The sequence below is a fragment of the Corylus avellana genome, chromosome 2, assembly GCF_965113065.1.
Source record: "Corylus avellana chromosome 2, dhCorAvel1.hap1.2, whole genome shotgun sequence".
Classification (NCBI taxonomy): Eukaryota; Viridiplantae; Streptophyta; class Magnoliopsida; order Fagales; family Betulaceae; genus Corylus; species Corylus avellana.
Genome location: NC_142491.1, coordinates 2,447,844 through 2,470,604, shown reverse-complemented (window position 1 = coordinate 2,470,604; position 22,761 = coordinate 2,447,844). Strand labels below are relative to the sequence as shown.

Here is a 22,761-nt window from a genome sequence, read left to right as displayed (position 1 = left end):
GAGTCTCAAATCAAATATTATTATTATTATTATTATTATTTTTTTTTTGGGGGGGGGGGGGGGGGGGGGGGCGGGGGCGGGGCGCAAAACTAAAATAAAATAAAATTAAAAGGGACACAAATATTATTTTGGGGGGACAAAATTATAAAATAAGTATACTTCTAAGGAAATTTAAGAAAATTTGTAAAGATTTTGGGGGGACATTCGTCCCCCTATCCCTAGTTGTAGTTCCGCCCCCTAGAGGTAAGTAAATACTTGCAATTGTTTTCTATAAAAACGTGTGATAAGAGGAAACTGAAGAAAATAATAATAATTATAAAACTAAGGGCACATTTGATAACAAGGAATAAATTCACAAGAAGAATTCTAGAACTATGATGATGTAACAGTTTTAACCAAAGTCTTTGTTATATATATATATATATATATATATATATATATATATATATATATATATATATATATATATATTAGTTAAAATTGTCACGTCAGCAGCAATGTGAAATAATTGTAGAATAAAAATGTAATATATAAAATTACTCAATCTAAAATGGAATAGCTATTTTGTTATTTGGTTGCACTATCATTCTTGGGAATACCTAAATGATCTTTTATTGTGCATTTGGAAATGTGAGACCGAGAGTTTGTGTAGTATTTCTCATCTCTAAAAGTAATATATATATAGGCACCAAAAAAAAAAAAAAAACTAAAGATACCACAATTGAAAGGCTCAGAGAAGAATACTTAGTATAGGTGTGGTGTGGTAGAAAAGAATTTGGGTGGGATGGGACCCACCTGCAACATAACCATACACATCATTTCCTTCAAGATAATGCATAATTTGGGTACCTTAAACTAAGAATATATTTGAAATTGTGTTGGGAAATAACGATTTTAAAGTTAAAAAGAGTTATAAGTGCATTTTAGCCATTTTTAGAGTAGAAAAAAAAGTTAAATAAATACTTTAGGAGTTTCTTTACCAATCAAACCAACTTTTTGTTGGATACAACATTTTTAGGTACTAAAAGTATTTTTTAAACTGTCTAACGCAATCTCAAACGCCCATTATCACTATCACAAGCAAGCTTAACATGAATGGACTGATGAAGTGATGGCAAGGGAGTCGATGAAAACAGAAATTTGGGAAATGGAAGAAGAAGAAGAAGATGCAGATGGTTTGGTAGCTGTCATACATACCATAGAAACGTCTGTTTACTGTTCTATTTATAGAAAAAAAATATATTACAAACAACATTATCGAAGTACATGGCATGTTACAACCAACTATTTGGAATATGTAAATTTAATCTGTTATGATGTTATGCATCATTTGACTATTCAAATATATCTGTTACATATTTAAGTTTGACTTTGTCGATGAGGATTAGAAACATCCTTATCTCCAATACGTACGGAGCATAAGCATTTATATATATATGTAGACAAGAATTTATAGAGATCGGAAAAACAAATTAATGGGTGGGATAATAATGGGAGGGCAATGTCTCCCATTTGTGGCGCATGTGATAAGAGGAAAATGGTTTGCATTTTATGCAGCAATTAATGATGGTGATGGCCGGGAGTGGAACATCCTACATCTATAATCTCTACAACCAGCAGATTGAAGATAATCTTGGATATGACGAAGCTGGAATGAGTAAAATAGCTTATTATAGAGTTGTTGGAACATGGCTGGCGGTTTTCAATGGTCTCATCATTGAGCTCATACCAGCCTAGTTTGGGCTCTTCCCTCAGTGCAACCATGAACTTTGGCGGCTATTTTATGACATGGCTTGCCGTCACCGGACAGATTCCCTGCCCAAAAGTTTGGTAAATGTGCCTTTATTTGGCAGTGTCAACCAACTTTGCAAACTTTTCAGGCACAATAGCCATTGTCAATTCTATCCATAACTTTCCAATGAATTGAGGTGTTATTGTGGGTCTACTCAAGGGTCTGGTGGGGCTTAGCGGGGCTATCATAACTCAACTTTACCATGGTATTGTTAAAACGCCACTTATCCTAAAATTTTAAGCGAATATGAACAAAATGAATTTATTTATTTAATTTATATTGATACTGAAGAAATTCATAATCAAATGAAAAAATAAAATAATACCGGAATTTAAATAAAAGAGACACAAAGATTTTACGTGGTTCAGTCAACGACCTACATCCACAGATAAAGCCCATAGGGCTACATTAAGCTCTTATTGAATGATTTGTTTACAATACAGAATGCTCTATTTATAGAGCTTATATATAAATGTAATCTTAATCAAATCCCATAATTTAGGGTGATCAAATCATAATCAAATCCCCTAAATTAGGCTAATCTAATTTTCATCAAATCCCTAACTTTAGGGTCATTCAAATATACTCTAACAGATACCCCTCACGCGGGAGTTTGGAATATTTTAATTGATTACTCTAATATCAAGATAAATCTTTACTTATCTTAAAAACTTAAGTTGATAAGAAGGAATGGATTCAATCATTTAAGTTATATTCTAAAACATGTATATATGGAAATGATGTCAAGGGTCTTATTCTTCTCTGTGCGTTGCTCCCAGCCTCAGTATCAATCCTATTTATGTTTGCAATTAGGAATATTGTGAAGATTGGAAGGCAACCCCATGAGCTCAAGGTGTTCCTCAATTTCTTTTATTTAACCATTTTCCTTGCCCTATTTCTCATGATTTTGCTTGAGAAATACATGATTGATCTGACACAAGCAGCAACCAATATAAAGAGTGCCATTGCCATGACTGTCACTGCCTTGCTCTTCCTCCCGCTCATTTTTGTCATTAAACACGAAGTTGCCATGTGGAAACGGGTAATATTAATACATTTTGAGCTCATAAGAAATGATAGATAATCATTTAATTTATATTTTAATATTCACCTTCATGAGTTGGTTGAAAATCTCCCTTAATAGGTAAGGCCCAACATATGAAATATTTAATTGAAATTGAAAGTGAATAACAAAGAGATGGTTGGAACTGAAAACCTTTACTTTTGTACCATGTTAAATCACCACTTATCCAAAAAGAAAGTTTAAGCTAATATGAATAGAGTGATTTAATCATTTAATTTATATTCTAACAAGTAACCATTGAGAAACTACCACAAGTATTAACATTGCCTGCAGATTCTTCTATTATTCAGCCGAAAGAAAATTGTTTTGCAAATATCTTCATAAACAAACCAAAAAGAGGAGAAGACCACACCATTTTGCAAGCAATTCTAAGCACAGACATGTTCTACATCTCACTAGTTATGCTATGTGGATATGGGTCAGCCTTAACATTCATTGAACAGTTACGGCCCATTGGGGTGGCGCTTGAATATCACGAACGACTCATACAATCCATCATAACCTTGACAACTATATGGAATTATTATGGGATGGTTTACTCTAGGTTCGTCTCTGAACTCTTGCTCACGAAATGGAAACTTTCCCGATCGATTATGGTGTCAGTTATTCTTCTTCTGCAATGCAGTGGCTTGCTCCTAGTTGCCTTCCCAAAAATCCCCGGCACATACTACGTGGCATCAGTGATCATTGGATTTACATTTGGAGCACAAGTATCAGTAAACTTGTCAATGACTTTTGAGTTATTTGGCCTCAAACACTACGCTACATTTCTCAACTTTATACAAGCCTCAACTCCAATGTGGATATATCTAATGAATACATAGCTTACCAAATTCCTTTACGTAAGAGAGGCATCCAAGGATATACCTCCGGGAATAGATCCATCAACTTTGAAGGATCTCACTTGCATGGGACACCACTGTTTCAGGGTATCCTTTCCATTTTGGCAGCCATTGCTTTCATTGGAGCGTTTGTCTCTCTTCAATTTACAAGAAAAACACGAGAATTTTACCAAGGTGACATATATAAACGGTTTAGATTTGCAACATAACATATAGAAGGGGTGATTTGTATTAATTAAGAGGTTTAATGATGAAACATATGTGAAGTTTTGAGATTAGAGCATAAAGGCGACATAGATAGAGATGGTTCAATCATCCTCTATTAATGGATGATAGTGAGGTTCCAGGGAGGGAGTACTAGACAAAGATGGGATGAATAGAAAAAGAAGAAACACATGCTCAAAGAAGGGGATTGAGATTGTTACTATATTACTGTACTCTATTCCCATATTTGTGACAAAATATTTTTATAATATTCTTAATCTATTATGGAAATATTCTCCACATATTATGGTAATATTCGCTACCATATTAGTTATTGTAAGTTTGCTATGAATATTTTGTGATTATGTAATTTTTGTATCTCCTTTGTGATAAAACACTAGGATGGTGTTCTACCCCCAACCACCAACTAAAAAGAAAGATAATATAAACACAAAATAATCATGCGCAACGGAAATTTAAAACATCACAATCACAAAACCAAAACTTGTTGACGAAGTGGAAAACCCTTTGAGCCAATCAAAAGGAAAAATCATTTCAGAAAATCACAATATGAAGATTCAGATTATAGACAAAAGAAAGTGCTCACAAATCCTTGTGAATCTCTAGACTCTTTAAGAACAACATTGTTACATGCTTGTTTTCTAACCGACCATATTCATGGAGCGCATTTTCATATCGACCATTCGGTAGACTTCTTCACAGTTGTAGAACAAGCACAATTGTAGATTGTAGAAAGACGATCAACACATCAAGAGGATGGACAACCCGAAGGTTTCACCATGTGCTCTTTCAGAAACCAACTCACGAGAACTAACTCCTCGGAGGAAAACCCTCGAGACTATTGAGAAAAATGCCCAAAATTTTTACAGTGAACAATAACAGGAAAAAAAACTTTATAGGGGAGAATTTTTACTCATCACGTCTTAACGGGGCTCATTTCGCTTTAAGACGTGATGAATAAAATATACAGATCTAAGATCTGGAAATGTTCAAGTCTTAATGGAAAAGGAGTCTCGTCATGACGTGAAGTGTAAAATCATTTCAGCCTCGTCACGAGTCCCTCTTGATGAGCCATCTGGCAAGGGAACAAGGAGCTCAGTCACGTCATGTGTGTCGTCCTAACAATCCATCTGACAAGACACCGGGTAGCTCTATGACGCTCTATGGAAATCAATTAACTGGTAATTGACTATATGGTTCGCTTTCCAACCTTATTCATATCGGAACAAGACTCAGGGATTATAACTTCTCCGAAGAGAGACTACAGCGAAAGATTTTTAACTACAGAACAAAGATAATAATAACTAAAAGTATAATCACAATAACCAGAGTAAATATAAAGCATCATAACATATTTTGTGATTATGTAATTTTTGTAATTCCTTTGTGATAAAACACGAGGATGTTGTTCTACCCCCAACCACCAACTAAAACTAAAGATAATGTAAACGTAAAATAATCATGGAGAATGGAAATTTAAAACATTACAATCACAACACCAAAACTTGTTGACGAAGTAGAAAACCCTTTAAGCCAATCAAAGGGAAAAGCCATTCCGGGAAATCACAATATGAAGATTCAGATTACAGACATAAGAAAATGCTCACATATCCTTGTTCAACAACCGTAAAGAAGTTTGCCGAAGGGTCGATATGAAAATGAGTTCCATGAATATGGTCGGCTAGGAAACAAACATGTGACCTTGTTGTTCTTAGAGAGACGGGTGGTCCACTGGGTGTACGTCCTCACTTAAGACAGGTGCGTACGTACGGGTGGTACGTACGCCCATAAATGCTTGGAACTTGGGTTTGCCTCAAAACACTCAAGGAGTGGGGTTACTCATAAGTGTCTAGGTATTTTGTTATAAAACCATGTTGTATGAAATCATTAATCGTAATGAGTCATTAATCCTTAATAAAAACGGTTGTTTTTATTGGGGTATTACATTAGTTCCATAGTTTGTTTATTTGGTAATTAGAGGAAGAACACGATCCTCGTTGTTCTTTCAATTACTTAAACTTTTCTTAGAGATCTTACTTGAGCATCGGACGGAGATCACGCTCAACACATGACGTTTTCTCTTCGTGTTTACTTTCTTTGTTTCAAGATTCGATCTCGGAGCCCGCGTTCACATCGCACCAGAAACTGTTCCAACACAAATAATTAATTAAATAACAAGAATTATATTATCTAAAATAAATATCATTCTTCAATAAGTATTTTCGTACTTACCTCCTTGTAGGTTGCAGGTATGAACACGTCAATGAATGGTAAATACTGCAATTTAATATAGTAGTTTCATTAGTCAATGGTCACTATTTTAAACCCATTCTTAACCACTTACTTATTTTATTAACCATTTAGGCCATAACCAAATTTTATTACACTTGATCATTATTTACTCATTAATCTGTGACGATCACTTATAATAGTCTTGGAAATAAAAGCTTATGATTAAACGCCGAAGTAAGCCATAACCATGTGACCATAACGTTTAAGCATGGACTTTTAGTGATTAAGATATATTATAAGAAATAACCATTTAGGCCATAACCAAATTTTATTACACTTGATCATTATTTACTCATTAATCTGTGACGCTCACTTATAATAGTCTTGGAAATAAAAGCTTATGATTAAACGCCGAAGTCAGCCATAACCATGTGACCATAACGTTTAAGCATGGACTTTTAGTGATTAAGATATATTATAAGAAATATATATATATATATATATATATATATATATATATATATATATATATATATATATATATATATATGACTAAATGTAAAGACTGTAAAGTAAATAAATGATTAAATTTACCCTTCCAATCAGCTTATCTACTTAGAATGAGTTGTGATTTAACATTGTATAAGAGTAGAAGACCTGAGTTTGAATCTTGTCTCCGACATTTACCTCTCATTTCAATTAAATATTCCGTGCTGATTTAACAAAGGATCTTGAGTTTGAACCATGTGTCTTTTTTGAATCCTCTCTCATTTCAACTAAATATTCTATATGTTCGGCCTCACCTATTAAGGAGGAGCTTGAGTCTGCACGTGAGAAAAAATACTAAAATATTGATTAAGCTTTTGAGATAAGCGGCGATTTGATGTTACCTCTCTCAGCCATGTGAAAGATCTCCTTGTTGAATAAAGACACCGGGGGAATTTACCACACTCGTTTCCCTTTTGCCTTTTTGTATTGAAATATGTCGGTTCCAACTCCTCGTAGTCGTTACCCGGCACTCCATATGCTTGTACTACGGTACCACTAAAGGATCCATGTCGGAAGAAACACTCTCATACACTTTGGAAACATGTAAATTGTCGAATGAAATCCTTGGAACATAAGACTTGAGAGTTGTATTAGCCGTCCATGCGAAATGTTTATTAGAAATTATGCAGCTTGGAGAGGGTTATATATATATATATATATATATATATATATATATATATATATATATATATATATATATTGGTTGAGACTGTTACATCAGCAGCATTGTGAAATAAAAATGCAATATATAACATTATTCAATCTAAAAATGGAATAGCTATTATGTTATTTGGTTGCGCAATCATTCTCGGGAATACCTATATGATTTCTTATTTTGCATTTGGAAATGTGTGACTGAGAGTTTGTGTAGTATTTCTCATCTCTAAAAGTAATATAGCAAAAATCCTTCTTTTTTTTTTTTCCCCAAAGGAAGAAAAAAAAAAAAAAGAAAAAAAAAAAGCCTAAAGATTCCTCAATTAAAAGGCTGAAAGAACACTTTGGGTACATACAACTCATTTCCTTCAAGATAATGAACAATTTGGGTACATCAAACTAAGAATATATTTGAAATTGTGTTGGGAAGTAAATATTTTAAAGCTAAAAAGAGTTGGTCTAGAAAAAGCTTTATTTTTAAGCTTTTTTCATAAGTGCATTTTGACCATTTTTAGAGTAAAAAAAAAAAGCCAAATAAATACTTTTGGAGTTTTTTTCCAATCAAACCAGCATTTTGTTGGATACAACCTTTTTGAGATACTAAAAGTATTTTTTTAAACTGTCTAAAAAAATCTCAAACACCTATTATCACGAGCAAGCTTTACATGAAGGGAATGATGAAGTGATGGTAAGGATGAGATGTGTGTGGTATGGCTGTCATACACGAGTAATGTTATAAGTCTCTCTTGAATCCTTCAAAGAATGATGTGGTTATTAAAATCACCAATGGGCTTATGATTGATCATTATTGGATTTTGATCAAATGGTAATTTTAATAGTCACATCATTTTTAGGGGACTCAAGAGGGATACAAAAAGGACTTCTAGAATTACTCGTCAAACATACTATATAATGAAAATTTGTTTGAAATTAAAACGTGTGTTTACTATTCTATTTATAGAAAAAAAATATATATATATTACAAACAAACATTATCGAAATACATGGAAATTTACAACTAACTATCTGGAATATGTAAATTTAATCTGTTATGATGTTATTTGACTATTCAAATATAGACAAGAATTTAAATATGTTACATGATGTTATCCGTCATGTGACATATTTAAGTTTGACTTTGTGTATGAGGATGAGAAGCATCCTTATCTCCAATAAAGAGCATAAGCATATATATATATACAAGAATTTATAGAGATCGGAAAAACTAATTAATGGGTGGGATAATAATGGGAGGGCAATGTTTCCCATTTGTGGCACATGTGATAAGAGGAAAATGGTTTGCGTTTTATGCAGCAATGATGGTGATGATCGGGTCGGGAACATCCTACGTCTTTAATCTCTACAACCAAACGATTCAAGATAATCTTGGATATGACGAAGTTGGAATGAGTACAATAGATTATTACAAAGTTGTTGGAACATGGCTGGCGGTTTTCAATGGCCTCATAGTTGAGCTCATACCAGCATGGTTTGGGCTCTTCCTCGGCGCAACCATGAACTTCGGCGGCTATTTTATGGCATGGCTTGCTGTCACGAGATGGATTTCTCGCCCAAAAGTTTGGCAAATGTGCCTTTATTTGGCGGTGGCAACCAACTCTCCAAACTTTTCAGGCACAATAGCCATGGTCAATTCTATCAACAACTTCCCGATGAATCGAGGTGTTATTATTGGTCTACTCAAGAGTCTGGTGGGGCTTAGCGGAGCTACCATGAGCCAACTTTACCATGGTATTGTTAAAACACTATTTATTCTGAAAGTTTAATTAGCTAATACGAACAAAATTAATTAAATTATTTAATTTATATTGATTCCCCTCATGCGGGAGTTTGAAATATTTTAATTGATTACTTAATTTATATTCTAACAGGTATATATGGAAATGATGCCAAGGATCTTATTCTTCTCTGTGCATGGCTCCCAGCCTCAGTATCAATCATATTTATGTTCACAATTAGGAATATTGCGAAGATTGGAAGGCAACCCCACGAGCTCAAGGCGTTCCTTAATATCTTTTATTTAACCATTTTACTTGCCCTTTTTCTCATGGTCGTGATTTTGCTTGAGAAATACATGATTGATATGACACAAGCAGCAACCCATACAAAATGTGCCATTACCATGACTGTCACTACCTTGCTCCTCCTCCCGCTCATTTTTGTCGTTAAAGAAGAAGCTGCCATCTGGAAACGGGTAAATATTAAATCTTTATTTATTCTAAAAGTTTAAGCTCGTAATTAAGAAATTATGGACTTAAATGATTTTAATTTATATTGTAGCAGGTAACGGTTGAGAAACTGCCACAAGTATCAATATTGCCTGCAGATTCTTCTTCTATTCAGCCGAAAGAAAATTCTTTTGCAAATATCTTGATAAACAAACCAGAAAGAGGAGAAGACCACACCATTTTGCAAGCAATTCTAAGCGTAGACATGTTGTACATCTTACTAGTTACGCTATGTGGATACGGGCCAGCATTAACATTCATAGAACAGTTACGGCCCATTGGGGTGGCGCTTGAATATCACGAACGACTAATACAATCCATCATAACGCTAACAACTATATGGAATTATTATGGGAGGGTCTACTCTGGGTTTGTCTCTGAACTCTTGCTCACGAAATGGAAACTTTCCCGATCGATTATGATGTCAGTTATTCTTCTTCTGGAATGCAGTGGGTTAATCCTAGTGGCCTTCCCAAAAATCCCCGGCACATACTACGTGGCATCAGTGATCATTGGGTTTTCATTTGGTTCACAAGTATCAATAAACTTGTCAATGACTTCTGAGTTATTTGGCCTCAAACACTATGCTACGTTTCTCAACTTTATACAAACCTTAGTTCCATTGAGCTTATATCTAATGAATACAAAGCTTACCAAAGTCCTTTATGCAAGAGAGGCAACCAAGTATATACCTCCGGGAATAGATCCATCAACTTTGAAGGATCTCACTTGCACGGGACAACACTGTTTCATGGTACCCTTCTCCATTTTGGCTGCCATTGCTTTCATTGGAGCTCTTGTCTCTCTCCGATTTGCAAGGAAAACACGAGAATTTTACCAAGGTGACATATATAAACGGTTTAGATTTGCAACATAACAAATACGAGCTAGGGGTGATATGTATTAATTAAGAGGTTTTGAGATTAGAGCATAAAGGCAACAGAGACAGATCGATGGTTCAATCATCCTCTATTAATGGATGATAATGAGGTTCCAGGGAGGGAGGAATAGAAAAAGAAGAAACACATGCTCAAAGAAGGGGATTGAAGATTTTTACTATATTAATGTACATTTTGATAAGCTATTGTATATTAATACCATATTGGTGACAAAATATTTCAATAATATTCCATATTAGTTATTTTAAGGAAAAATTACAGTTTACCCCCCCAAAGTTGACAGCGTTTTTCAATTCGGACATCAAAGTTTTAATTTTTGCAATCCACCCCCACAAAGTTTCAATTTTTTTCAATTCGACCAATATCATCCCAAAATTCCCATATTGCCCCTGATTTGTTTTTAATTTTTTTATTTTTTATAAAAACGAAAACAAATTTAGGGGTGCAAAAATAACCAGATGACCAAAGGGGTGGCTACGGCCACCACGAATTTTTTTAAATTTTTTTTATAAAAAATAAAAAAATAAAAATTAGGGGCAATATGGGAAGTTTTGGATAAAATTGGTCAAATTGCAAAAATTTGGAACTTTGGGAGGGTGGATTGCAAAAATTGAAACTTTGGTGTTCAAATTGAAAAACTCTGTCAACTTTATGGGGGTAAACTGTAATTTTTCCTTATTTTAAATATACTAGGAATATTTTGTAATTATGTAATTTTTGTATTTCCTTTGTCTTCTTGATCTTATTCAACTATAAAAAGAAGTTTTCACATATCAGAAATACAAGCTTTCTCAAGTTCTATTTTATCTGTCTGATCTTTTTCTTCAAAGACTATTCACAAATTGGGTTACAAGCATCATGTGATTAGCCAATTTGAAATTATTTTGAAGGGCTTTATTTTTTGAAGTGTTGTTCATTTGGATTTGATTAGATGTTTACTTTAGGAGAAACTTGACTTAATCTCCAAAAACTCTAAATTTAATGTATCGAACTTTACAAAATTTGCAATAGCACCCCTCTGTTAGGATTTTCTGTTAATCCTAATGGATGGATGAAAATTTTTCAAAATTCCCCTTTATTTTTTCCAGTTTTTTTTTTTTTTTTTTTTTTTTTTTTTTTTCTCTTTGTTTCACCTTTTCAAAATAATAATAATAATAATAACTATAATTTATGGGTAATTTTGTAATTTCATAAAGTTTACAGAGTTATAATGGTCAATTTACCCTTTGACTATTTAATTTAAACCCAAACGAGAGGGGTGAGATTGCCAATTTTGTTGAAGTTTGATATTCTAAATTGAGAGTTTTAAAACTTTTAAGAGAGAAAGATTGCAAAAGCGATGAAATTTCAGGGGGCTTAGCCATGATTTGCAAACTAATATTTACTAAGCCTTTTGTAGGTCACCCATGTATAGAGTGAGAAAGTTCGCTAGGATGAAGACACCAAGTGAATGTCTCACATTTTTAGGAGAGGTTGGTCATTTAGATTATTGTTGGAGGCTATGGTTTTGTAATTAGTGATATTTATGATTATAGTAATCTTAGATCATGTATTTTCGCTTCCTACTTATTTTACTCTATTTTGTCCGATGGGTGATACCATCAGCCAGTTACTAGTTAATTGATTTGGATGTATTGTCAATAACCCCTCCAAGATGGATCATGTTAGGTTTTTGAATTTGCTAATTCAGTTACAAAATAATTATGGATGCAAGTTATTTTGGTAACAATTTGATCAAGGAATAGTTGTAAAGGAATTCCCGAAAAGCTTGTTTGATGTACATACATACGAGACATCCAAAGAAGACCTAGAGGATGTGGTTAAACCTAACAAATCATAATAGAGAACCTATATGATGTTAAATTTAATCAAATGCCTGAAATGTGACTGGACTAAAGAAGGAACTCCTTGGTTCCTTGTTAGATGGATCGTTAGGACGGGACACGTGATGCAACTGAAGAAGAAGCTCCTTAGTCTCCTATTAGATGCCTCATCAGGACGGACTTGTAATGAGGATGAGTTACTTTTGTTCTTCACGTCATGACAAGACTCCTTTCTTGTTAAGACTTGGACATTTCTAGATCTCGGATTTGTGTATTTTGTTCATCACCTCTTAACATGAAATGAGTCTCGTTAAGATGCGATGAGTAAAATATTTTTCCTATAAAGGTTTCAAGTTAGACTTGGTGGGAAATTTTCTCTAATTAGTCTCAAAGGTTTCCTCCGAGCTGTGTGTCTCGTGACTTGGCTCTCAAGAGAGGACGTCGTAAAAGCTTCGGGCTATCCTTTTCTATTGGTGGTTTGATCGTCATTCCACAATACACAACTGTTCGCATTCTACGTCGTGAAAGAGTCTACTAAAAGGTTGGTGAGGAAATACACTCCATGAAAATGGTCGGCTAGGAAACAAGCAAGGAGCTTGCTCTTACAGAGTCTAGAGATTCTGAAGGATTGTGAGTATTTTCTACTATCTGTAATATAAATCTTCGTATAGTGATTTTCCATGTTTGGCTGCTCTGGAGTGGTTTTTCCCTTTAATTGGTTCAAATGATTTTCCACTTCGTCTATAAGTTTTGGTGTGGTGGTTGTGATATTTTAATTTCTACTGTGCATCATTAATTCTATGTTTGCATTATCAGTCTTGTTAATTTGGTGATTGGGGGCGAGACACAATCCTCATACTCCTTCAAACACTCTAAGAGAAATTTAATGCTCATGCTCTAAATCTTTAAAAACTTTCTCTTAGCACAATATAGTTTTTGCCCCCTTTGTTGCTTGGAAAAATCTTGCTTAGAAGAGCCATATATATAGGTAGCTAAGAATTATGTTTCCTTGCTAAAAAAAGGAACCCTAATATGGAAAAACCGAGGCGGCGTTCGGACACCTAAAGACTCTATTTGAACGCATCTAGGGTTATGTAGAAATTCAAGCTGGAGTTGGGAACCCTAAAACAGCAACTGACAGCTTGCGTCCAGACGGACTAAATCCCCGTTCGGACGCAGCTAGGTTAAACAACTAATTTAACACATCTCGTTCGAATCCTCATCGAACAACCTTGCGAATGAAGCTCTCTGCTTTTAGAACTAGATGCTGCATGTTTGAACGGACTTGCGAAGAGAGCTCTCGACTTTTAGTACTTTTAGCTACACATTCGAATGGACTATGAACGGTCTTGCAAACTGAGCTCTCTGTTTCTAGTACTAACTGCTGCACATTCAAACAAGTTACAAACGATCTTGCGAACATGTAGCACTTGAAGTGGTACAAAGCCAAAATGTAAGAAGATAAAGTCTTGGAAGGTTTTGATCACCAAATTTAGCCAACAAAAATATCTAACACTTATTGTGCCTGTGACGTAAGTGAATACATAGCAAGGTTATTGAGAATATCTAATTCAAAGTTAATACTTCCGAGAAGGATCAAATACTAGTGCAAAATTTCTTGGGCTTTTGTTGGTGATTTGAACGAGATGATGTAACCAATCACCCTATGACCTCTAGTCTAAAAAGGCTACTGCAACTGTGCATGTGCAATGATTTGCCTAGCTACGTGGGGTGCTTTTGAAGTGGATGCTAGGACCTAAATGTCAAAGGGTTAAATACCTAATAGGTTTTCTTTTTTTTATTATTTTTTATTTTTCTTAGGGTTTGATTTATGTCTTTATAATTTTGATAATAGACTAAATTAATTCTTTTGTTAGGTAATCGTTAATTGACCTAATAGAAATTTATGTGAACCAATTAAAAGTTGACACTTGACACTTGACATAAGTGGCCATGTCATCACTAATGACATAGCACCTAATTAAAATTTTTTATTTTTTTAAAAAATTAAAAATTAAAAATTAAATTTTTTTTTTTTTTTTTCAAAAAAAAAAAAAATCGGGCACTCCCTTTGGCCACCAGATGGGGGTGGCCCAATTACCCACTGAGGGTGGCTCAACCACCCCCAGTGGGTACTAGGGGTGGTTTCGGCCACCCTCAAATTTTTTTTAAAAAATATATAGATATATTTTTTAAATTTTTTTTTCAAAATAAAAAATTTAATTAGGTGCCATGTCATCACTGATAACGTGACCACTTATGTCAAGTGTCAACTTTTAATTGGTCCACATGGACTTCCGTTAAGTCACTAACGTTCAACTGACAGAATAACTAATTTGGTCTATTATTAAAATCACAGGAACCTCCTGTAATAAAAATCAAACCCTAAGAAAAAAAAAAAAAAAAAAAAAAAAAAAAAAAAAACCCAGTGGTATGAGATATTCAACCCTATTATAAAACTAAGGACACATTTGATACCAACGAATAAACCCAAAAGAATACCGATAGAAACTGCATTCCATTTCACCTTCTTGTATTCTGGTAATATTCACTCCTATTTCTGAATAAGTAATCATCATTCCAGTTTACCAAAATTTCTCTAAGTATTGATTATAAAGACAAAATTAAACATATGTTTAAGGACATTGACCAAAGCAATAATAAATCCTATGATTCAATTTGTAATGTTTGGATTAATAAAATTTCCTCACTTCCAAAGGGTTGAGGAAAAGAACAACAGTGCCAGTCTACCAAGGACATCGTCACATCAATGATATTTAAGTACTATTTGACACAATGATGGACCAATTAATCAGAGAGTCATGATTCAGAGCACGCCTGGCGTGCTTCACTGTCAAATGATGGACCAATTAATCAGAGAGTCATGATTCAGAGCACGCCTGGCGTGCTTCAACAGTGAAGCACGCCAGGCTAAATTTTTTTTTTTTTCAAAAAAATTAAAATAATAAAATAATAATAAAATAAAAAATCACGGCCGGGCGTGCTCTATATCTTTACCCATTAATCAGGTATGTGGTTTTCTTTTTTTTATAAATGTGTTGAAGCTACCCTTGATGCAAAAATTTTTATGGGCTTTACTTTCTAGGACAATAAATTGCTCTGAAGGCTAAGGCTTCGTTAGCTTTCACATAACATCTTTTCTAACAAAATTTCTTTCATATTTTCCAGTGTTTAGTACAACCAGAAATTGAGATTAAACTTTCTAGGGGCTTTGGGAACACGTTCATCGCAGTTACGAAATTCATTGTCAAATCTGGGAACAATACTTATTTTAAAATATAAAATAGAAAATCTTAAGATTGGTTAAGATTGTCATGTCAAGATAGTTGTAGGATAAAACGTGATATGTAATGATAGAAAACATATTGTGAAAATATTAGAATTAAAAAATAGACACAAAAATTTTACATTGTTCGGACACGTGATTTAACATATCACATTATTCAATCCAAAAATGGAATAGTTATTAGTTTATTTGGTTAATTGCACTATCATTTTTGGGAATACCAATATGATCTCTTACTGGGTATTTGGGAATATGAGTGTGAGAGTATGTGCTGTATTTCTCATATCTAACACATATAGCAAAAAGTCATTTTTTTTCTACAGGCACCCATAAAAAAACAAAAAAACATTCGTATTCATCTTCTGTGAGAGAGGAAATAATAGCACTATGGATGAGCTTGTCCTAATGATACCATAATTGAAAGGCTGGAAGGAGAATACTCAGTACAGGTGTGGTAGAAATGAATTTCGGTGGCCATGGGACCCTATTGAAAGACTAAGAACTAATTTGGGATTGCGATAGGAAATAAAGATTTTAAATTTCAAAAGAGTTTTATAAATAAATTCATTTTTAAGCCTTTCTTATAAATTTGTTTTAACTATTTTTAGAGTAAAAAAAACATCAAATAAACACGTGCTTAACATGAAGAGAATTATGAAGTGATGGTAAGGGACCGATGAAGATGGAAATGTTGGAAATCCGAGGAAAAGAATTGGAACTTGGGTTTACTGTTCTATTTATAGAAAAAATAGATATATAAATATTACAAACAACTTTACCAAGATATACGGGTTGTTAGAACAGAATATTTTGAATAGGATAAAAATTTCTTTCAAACTAGTTTGGAAGAAATATCCTCCAAATACATGAAATTTGTTATGATGTCATATATCAGATGAATCTTCAGATATATCTATGACATATTTTAAGTTTGACTTTGTCGATGAATCGAAACTGTCAGGTCAACAACATTGAGAAAAATCTAAAAATATAATAGTTATTCTGTTATTCGGTTGCGCAATCATTTTTGGGAATACCTATATATATATATATATATATATATATATATATATATGATTTCTTATTGTGTATTTGGAAATGTGGGACTAAGAGTTTGTGTAGTATTTCTCATCTCTAAAAGTAATATAACAAAAAACCATATATTTTTTTTTTTTAAAAAAAAAGCCTAAAGTCAAAGGTACCACAATTGAAAGGCTGAAAGGAGAACGTACGCTTAACCATACAAATCATTTCCTTCAAGATAATGAACAATTTGGGTACATCAAACTAAGAATATATTTGAAATTGCGTTTGAAAATAAAGATTTTAAAGCTAAAAATAGTTGATTTAGAAAAAATTTATTTTTTAAGCTTTTCATAAGTGCATTTTGACCATTTTTAAGGGTTGTTTTAGAGTGCATTTGAGGGACCCAAAAGTGCGTTTAACACTCAAAAATTTTGTTTGAAGAAAAAGTGTAGTCATTTGGTAAAAAAACTTAAAAGCCCTTTAAAAGTTCAAAAAGCCTAAAAATAGAAAAAACATACTTTTGACAAAAACTTCATTTTTAAGCTTTTGCCAAAAAGCGTTTTTTAACTTAAAAACTCAATTTCTCAAACACAATCTCAAACAGGCTTTAGAATAGAAAAGAAATCAAATAAATACTTTTGGAGTTTTTTACCAATCAAACCAACTTTTTTGTTTGATACAACGTTGTTGAAGTACTAAAAATATTTTTTATTATAAGGCAATCTCAAACGCCTATTATCATGAGCAAGCTTAAACTTGAAGACAGAAATTTGGATGAGACGTGTGTCAGTGTGTGGTTTGGTTGTCATGAGTAATACTACAAGTCTCTCTTGTATCTCACTTGAGTCATCCAAGAATGATGTGGCTATTAAAATCATTAAGTGATTGATCATTATTGAATTTTGATCAAATCATGATTTTAATAGGCACATTATTCTTAGAGGTACTCAAAAGGGACACAAGAAGGATTTGTAGAATTATTTTGAGTGTTATACATACCATATAATCAATATTTGTTTGAAATTGAAACGTGTGTTTATTGTTCTATTTATAGAAAAAACAAAAAAGAACAAACAAAAATTACAAACAACATTATCGAAATACATGGAAATTTACAACTAACTATTTGGAATATTAAATTTAATCTATTATGATGTTATGCATCATTTGACTATTCAAATATATCTGTGACATATTTTAAGTTTGACTTTGTGGATGAGGATGAGAATTAAGCATCCTTATCTCCAATACTGAGCATACGAGTATATATATATACATATAAGCATTTATAAATTAAGATTGATCAGAAAAACTAAGTAATGGGTGGGATATTAATGGGACTCATAGAATGTTTCCCATTCTTGGCCCATGTGGCAAGAGGAAAATGGATGGCTTTTTATGCAGCAATGATGGTGATGGTCGGGGCTGGAACAATCTACGTCTATCCTTCGTACAGCCAACAGATTAAACATACTCTTAGATATGATGAAGCCGGAATGAGTAAAATTAGTTATTCTAGATTGCTTGGACAATGCCTGGGGGTTTTCAATGGCATTATTGTTGAGCTCATACCAGCATGGTTGGGGCTCTTCCTCGGCGCAGTCATGAACTTGGGCGGTTATTTCCCGACATGGCTTGCGGTCACCGGACAGATTCCTCGCCCAAAAGTTTGGCAAATGTGCTTTTATATTGCGGTGGCAACCAATTCTGTAAACTTTACACAAACAATAGCCATTGTCAGTTCTGTCAACAACTTTCCGATGAATCGAGGTGTTGTTGTGGGTCTACTCAAGGGTGCCTTGGGGCTTAGCGGAGCTATCATAACCCAATTTTGCTATGGTTCGTACCTTATTCTTAAACCCACCACTTACCCAATTTTGAATTTAATTAATATTTAATTTATAATATTGTTTTCCATTCTAATATCAGATATTAAATCACCACTTATCCCAAAAATTTAATTATTTATTTCGTATATATTCAAACAGGTATATATGGACATGATGCCAAGGGCGGCCTTCTACTTATCTGTGCATTGCTCCCAGCCTCAGTATCACTCCTATTCATGTTCACAGTCAGGAATATTGTGAAGAATATTGGAAGGCAACCCAACGAGCTCAGGGTGTTCCTCAGTTTCTTTTATTTCACTATCTTGCTTGCCCTTTTTCTCATGGTAACGATGTTGCTTGAGGAATTCAAGATTGATCATCAGACACAAGCAGCAGCAGCCCATACAAAAACTGCTATTGTCATGGTGGTCATTACCCTGCTCTTCCTCCCGTTCATTCTTGTCATTAAAGAAGAGGCCACCATCTGGAAACAGGTAATATATATATGGAAAAATTCACTTTTAACCCCTTGAACTTTTACGCGATTTGACAAAATCCCTAAACTTTCAAATCTATCAATTTAGATCCTTGAACTTTCAATTGCTCTCAATGTGGATCCCTCCGTCAATTTTAGCTATTAAAAATACCAAAAAAAACTAAAATATCCCTTTTTTTTTTAAAAAAAAAAAAAAAAAAAAAAAAAAAAGTTTTGGAATCAAGGGTAAAGTTGAAATTTTATACAAAACTTAGGGGTATAAACGTTATATAACATTTAAAATCTAACGGAAGAGTCTACATTGATAGCAATTGAAAGTTCAAGGGTCCAAAGTGAGAGATTTAAAAGTTTGGAAGTTTATCAAATCGTGTAAAAATTCAGGAGGCTAAACTGAAGTTTTCCCATATATATATATATATATATAATCATCTCTTGTTTTTATTAAACTCATTGATCTGGATTATTTAATCATTTAGTTTATATTATATAATAGGTAATTGTTGAGAAACTACCACAAGCATTATTAAAAATGCCTGTCGTGGATTCTTCCTCTACTACTCAGCATAACAACAGATCTATATCGTCATGTTTTGCAAATATCTTCAAAAACAAACCAGAAAGAGGAGAAGACCACACCATTCTGCAAGCAATTCTCAGCGCCGACATGTTTTACATCATCATGCTGTCGCTATGTGGATACGGGTCAGCCATAACATTCAATGAACAATTACGACCCATCGGGTTGGCGCTTCAATATCACAAACGACTCATAGAATCCGTCATACCTCTCATGAGTATATGGAATTATTATGGGAGGGTCTACTCTGGGTTCGTCTCTGAACTCTTGCTCACGAAATGGAAACTTTCCCGCTCGATTATGATGTCGGCTCTTCTTCTCATGCAATGCTTTGGGTTACTCCTCATTGCCTTCCCAATAAGCCCCAACACATATTACGTCGCATCGGTCATCCTTGGATTTACCTACGGTGGACAAATAACGTTAATCTTGTGTATGACTTTAGAGTTATTTGGGACCAAACACACCGCTACACTTTTCAACATTTCAAAACTCGTACATCCACTCTGGAAATATCTATTCAATACAAAGCTTACCCAATTCCTTTACGCAAGAGAGGCAGCCAAGAACGTACCTCACGGCCGAATGGATGCATCAACTCTAAAGGATCTCACTTGCACGGGAACCCACTGTTTTAGGGGATCATTCTCCATTTTGGCTGCCATTGCATTCATTGGAGCTCTTGTCTCTCTTCGATTCGCAAGGAGAACACGAGAATTTTACCAAGGTGACATATATAAGCGATTTAGATAGAGTTGCATGGAGCATAACTACTTTGTAATGTCTCCTTAAAGTTCAAAACCTCTCAATTTAGTGTATCTAACTTTTGATTTTTTCAATGTCCATCCTCCATTAATTAGGATTTTACGTTAAATCCCAACAAAATTCTCAAAATACCACCTTTTTGTTTATAAAAAATATCTTTTTTTTTTTTTTTTTTTTTTTCAAATATTGAGCATGTGTATTTTTGCAAATAACGTTTAAATTCAGACAAGTGCCTCAATCTTTGTAATTTTGGGAAAAGTTAACGAACGGGTAAGATTGCAAACAATTGAAAGATTGATACACTAAATTGAGATAAATTGAATTTGAGGGGGAACATTGCAAAAGTGATGACAATTCAGGGGTAAAGTAAAGTTTCCCCATTCACAAAATACCCATTATTATAAATAAAGAAAAAAAAAAAACAATTGCAAAGAATTAGGCATAGGTATTTTTGCAAATTCAGTTAAATTTTGACAGCATGAATCTTTGCAATTTTTTTATTTTATTTTGAGAATTTTAATAAGATTTAACAGAAAATCCTAACGAATGGAGGACATTGGAAAAAATTGAAAGTTCAATACTTCAAATTGAAAAATTTTTATCTTTGGGGAGGATAATTTTAAAATGCATACAAATTTAGAGGAGTTAAGTGAAGTTTCTGTATTAATTAAGAGGTTTGACGGTGAAACATATGTAAAGTTTGGAGATCAGGGTGTAAAGGCACAGATATATAAATGGTTCAAACATCCTTTATTAGTTAGACAATAGTGAGGCTCTAGAGAAAGGAGTACTATACAGAGATAAGACAAATAGAAAAAGAAAAAAATACATGCACAAACAAGGTGAATTGAAGATGGTTAGAATATTATTGTATATTCTCATACTCTACCGCATTGCCATATTTGTGACGAAATATTTGCATAATATTCTCAATCGGACACAAATTTCCTCTAAACTATTCTCGTGCCGTTTAATATTTTTGGTTTCTAACAAATTAATGTTTAAGTTCCTATATTAATGGAATGACAATAAATGACTGTTAACATATTAAATAAAACTTGTGAGAAATGACATTTGGCACTTATTAGACTAAGTTGAAGAAAATTTTCTCCAAACTGATTCAGAGGAAATTTGTGCCCTACTCAATATATTATGAAAATATTTTTCACATGTTATGGTTATATTTGCTACCATATTAGCTATTATAAATATGCTATGAATATTTTGTGGTTAAGTAATTATTGTATTTCCTATGTTTTCTTGGCTATAAAATGATCATTCAATTGTATAGTTTACACATATCAAAAAGACAAGCTTATTTATGTCAAGTTCTATTTTATTTTGCTTGTCTTTTTCTTTAAAGATGATGCACAAGTTGGGTTTACAGGCATCATGTGATTAGCAAATTTGAAATGATTTTGAAGGGCTTTATTATTTGAAGTGTTGTTTATTTGGCTTTCATTGGATGTTTAATTTCCTTGTCTTTTCTTCTTTATTTGTTGGGACAAAATGATGTACACCACCAGTTAGGAAATTCATATATTTTCATCTTCTTCTGGTATTCTAGTAATATTTATTCCTATTCCTAACTAATCATCATTTCAGTTTACAGAAATTTCTCTAAGTATTGATTTTAAAGACAAAATTAAGCATATGTTTAAACATAGTGACCAAAGCAATACTAAATCCTATGATTCAATATATAATGATTCGGTTAATAAATGAGAAATGCTATGGGACCAAATTTTTTACTAAGAGATGGGAACCGAAATGATGTGAAGCTTATTCATTGGTACCCGTAGCATTTATTTTGATTAATTGTTTTGATCATTTTCAAGGAATAAGATTCACATTATTTTGGTATTCATATCTTGTTAAAAGATTTGGTACCTTAGCACTTTTCTAATAAAATTTCCTCCCTACCATAGGGTTGAGGAAAAGAACTCCGGTGACAATCTACCGAGGAAACTAATATACGCCACTATTCAAATTAACAAGGACGTCAATCATATTTCAGTACCATTTGACACCATGATGGACAAATTAATCATCTATGCATTTTTTTTTTTTTTTAATAAATGTGCTGAAGCTATTTGACGTCAATTTTTTTTTTCTGAAAAATGTTTTTCCTATTTTCTGGTATTTGGTACGACGAAAAATTGAGGTCAAATCAAAAATATTTTATGTTCAATAGGAAAATCTTCTTTAATATCAATAAAATGGTTTTTTTTTTTTTTTTTTTTTTTTTTTTTTTTTTTACTATAAACCATTTTTCAAATTTCAGCTTCTTCTTCTCAAATCGCCAGAGTTCATAGTTTCGGAACTAGTGTTCAAAACACCAGTTGGTTGGATGATGTTTTGATTATATTTGAATAAATATTATTTATTCTCTGATTTTATTATTGAATAGTGAGT

At 33.2% G+C, this 22,761-nt stretch overlaps 2 protein-coding genes across 2 annotated transcripts; both read left to right on the top strand.

The window, feature by feature from the left end:
• Positions 1–8,625: 8,625 nt before the first annotated feature.
• Positions 8,626–10,501, top strand: LOC132174047 (protein NUCLEAR FUSION DEFECTIVE 4-like). The gene is made up of 3 exons (XM_059585762.1): positions 8,626–9,127; positions 9,268–9,590; positions 9,680–10,501. The coding sequence occupies exons 1-3, from the start codon at positions 8,626–8,628 to the stop codon at positions 10,499–10,501; spliced, it is 1,647 nt and encodes a 548-aa protein (XP_059441745.1).
• Positions 10,502–17,998: 7,497 nt separating this feature from the next.
• LOC132174058 (uncharacterized) lies at positions 17,999–20,334 on the top strand. The gene is made up of 3 exons (XM_059585772.2): positions 17,999–18,518; positions 18,668–19,002; positions 19,498–20,334. The coding sequence occupies exons 1-3, from the start codon at positions 17,999–18,001 to the stop codon at positions 20,332–20,334; spliced, it is 1,692 nt and encodes a 563-aa protein (XP_059441755.1).
• Positions 20,335–22,761: the final 2,427 nt, after the last annotated feature.

Excerpts from the sequence above, each read along its gene's own strand:
- LOC132174047 (XM_059585762.1), top strand. The coding sequence starts at position 8,626 with ATGGGAGGGCAATGTTTCCCATTTGTGGCACATGTGATAAGAGGAAAA. Across the intron at positions 9,128-9,267 it reads CATGAGCCAACTTTACCATG|GTATATATGGAAATGATGCC; the intron begins GTATTGTTAAAA and ends ATATTCTAACAG. Across the intron at positions 9,591-9,679 it reads AAGCTGCCATCTGGAAACGG|GTAACGGTTGAGAAACTGCC; the intron begins GTAAATATTAAA and ends ATATTGTAGCAG.
- LOC132174058 (XM_059585772.2), top strand. The coding sequence starts at position 17,999 with ATGGGTGGGATATTAATGGGACTCATAGAATGTTTCCCATTCTTGGCC. Across the intron at positions 18,519-18,667 it reads CATAACCCAATTTTGCTATG|GTATATATGGACATGATGCC; the intron begins GTTCGTACCTTA and ends ATATTCAAACAG. Across the intron at positions 19,003-19,497 it reads AGGCCACCATCTGGAAACAG|GTAATTGTTGAGAAACTACC; the intron begins GTAATATATATA and ends ATTATATAATAG.